This window comes from Tupaia chinensis, unplaced genomic scaffold (assembly GCF_000334495.1).
Source record: "Tupaia chinensis unplaced genomic scaffold, TupChi_1.0 Scaffold144682_1, whole genome shotgun sequence".
Taxonomy (NCBI): Eukaryota; Metazoa; Chordata; class Mammalia; order Scandentia; family Tupaiidae; genus Tupaia; species Tupaia belangeri.
Genome location: NW_006204543.1, coordinates 16,755 through 18,806, shown reverse-complemented (window position 1 = coordinate 18,806; position 2,052 = coordinate 16,755). Strand labels below are relative to the sequence as shown.

General features: G+C 47.0%; 1 protein-coding gene across 1 annotated transcript in view; it reads right to left on the bottom strand.

The window, feature by feature from the left end:
• Window positions 1-1,472, bottom strand: part of TJP1 (tight junction protein 1) — a gene marked incomplete at its 5' end in the record, with an annotated part of 156,196 nt that extends 154,724 nt beyond the window's left edge. Inside the window, 1 exon segment of the mRNA XM_027767793.1 lies at window positions 1,298-1,472. Within this exon segment, the coding sequence (XP_027623594.1) occupies window positions 1,298-1,472 (175 nt within the window).
• Window positions 1,473-2,052: the final 580 nt, after the last annotated feature.

Sequence of the window (2,052 nt, the reverse complement as noted above, 5' to 3'; positions counted from 1 at the left end):
TGCGCTTGCCAGACAGACAGAGAGAGACAGAGAGATAGAAAACGAGAAATCACCCCCCAGGGGGGATGGCCACGCCGCAATCCCTTCTCCTCCATTCTCTTCTCGGGATCTTGGGCACGCACGCAGACGCGCCTGGCGTGAGTTTTAAGCCACTGGGTTTGGGATGTGAACCGTGGTCGACTACGTGGGAGTCCAGCGACATAGCCATTACGCTAACTGCTGATTCCCACTATTTTGTTTCTTTTTAAAAAACATTTATTTATTTATCTATTTATTTGTCCTAGGTCCAGGATTATTTGAACCATGGTCGGCCATGTGGGAATCCAGCACCTTAACCATCATGCTATCTGCTGGCTCTCATGGGTTTAAATAGTTCGTTTTTCTCCCACCTTGTTAGCATGATTGCATTTTCTTTGTCCCCAACTGGGACTTTCCCTTCCAATTAGTCATTTGAAAGTTACCCATCTGATCAGGGCTACTCTAACTCTAGCTGCTAACACACATAGACATCTGAAGGGGACTTCAAAGAGTTAGTGGAGGGGCAGGGAGGTAGTGGGGTGGTTAAGGGCACTGGACTCCCACATGGCCGACCCTGGTTCAAGTCCTGAATCTGGAGGCTTGCTTTCTCACTTTCTCTCTCTCTCTGTCCCTCTCTGGTCAAATTAAAATAAATAAATAAATAAATAAAGTCCAATTAAATAAGTATTATTTAAAAAAGTTAGTGGAAAATAAAATTATAGAACAAGCTTCTTCTGGTGCAAAGAAGTCTGAATCCTTGCAGGCTTTTCATTTGCATTCCCCCAAACTCTATGAAGGCCCTCACCTCCACACATACACATTAGAACTCTTATTTTCCTATAAACACGAAGGCCCACCAGCTCTCTCATCCCCCTAAACAATTCAAGGCATTAGCAGGCCCTCCCCTCCCGCCCAGCACCCCCATGCCCCACCTCCGGGAGTCTTTTCCAAGTTCCCTCATTTTCATTCATATTCTCACCCCTTCACCCTAGTAACTAGCTTACTGCCCTGGATTGCTAAATTGTCTTACAGCTTTGCCAATGGTTCGTTCTCTTTTCTGTCAATGAGCAAATTCTAAATCTGCAGAGTGTCTAGTATTAATTATTTCAACATTCCCTTGCATCTTTCTGAAAATAGCTATGTTAATCCAATATATTTCTGCCCTTCCAGGGATCAGCGCCTCTCTCTCTAACTCAGCGACTCTCTGCGTGCTGTCTGGCCACCACTAATGTCCACCCGCATTTGAACTGGGGATGGCTGCTTCCCCACAGCTCAGTGCCTGCTTTGGCCGCCATGGCAGAGTGGAAAGTCAGTACAGAGCTCGGGGTCGCCACAGAGCTGGGATCAGGAGGAACCTCTGCCAGGCCATCGAAGCTTTGCAGCTCCCTCCGGTCAGCCAGCACTGCAGCCCCTGCGCCGATGCCCCCCGATGCAAGGGTGGCTGGCAGTCTTGGCTGGGACGGGGCACAGGCTGTGAGGGTGAGGGCTCAGCCACCTGCTTCATACCTGCTAGACTTGCCAAGTGTCCCTACACTCCCACCTTTGGGGCTACTACAAGCGAGAAGCCCCACCCCTACAAGTCTGCACCAGCTTCAGATGCTCTCTCAGTAGATCCACGACTGCGAGTTACATTTCTGAGGGTCCTCAAGAACGCAGCTCCCCTGTGAGCAGTCTTCATTGTTCACTCAAAATACCACTGATTTTGCCGTAGTTTTCCAATTACTTGCTTACTTCATTGAATTGCCAACAAATCCTCCTTTCAATTTATCTCTCAAAATAAAATGTTAGGGGCCAGCAGATGGCGTGGTGGTTAAGGGCGCTAGACTTCCATATGGCCAACTGCAGTTCGAGCCCTGGACTTGGCGGCTCACTTCCTCACGTCCTCTCTCCTCTCTCTCTCTCATTCACTCTGTCCCTCTCTTGTCAAATTAAAAATGAGTAAATAAATAAAGTTAAATATAATAATTTTAAAAAATAAAATAAAGTTTTATTGAAGCTAAATTTGCGATTCTCACTATAAAAAGCAGAAGATTG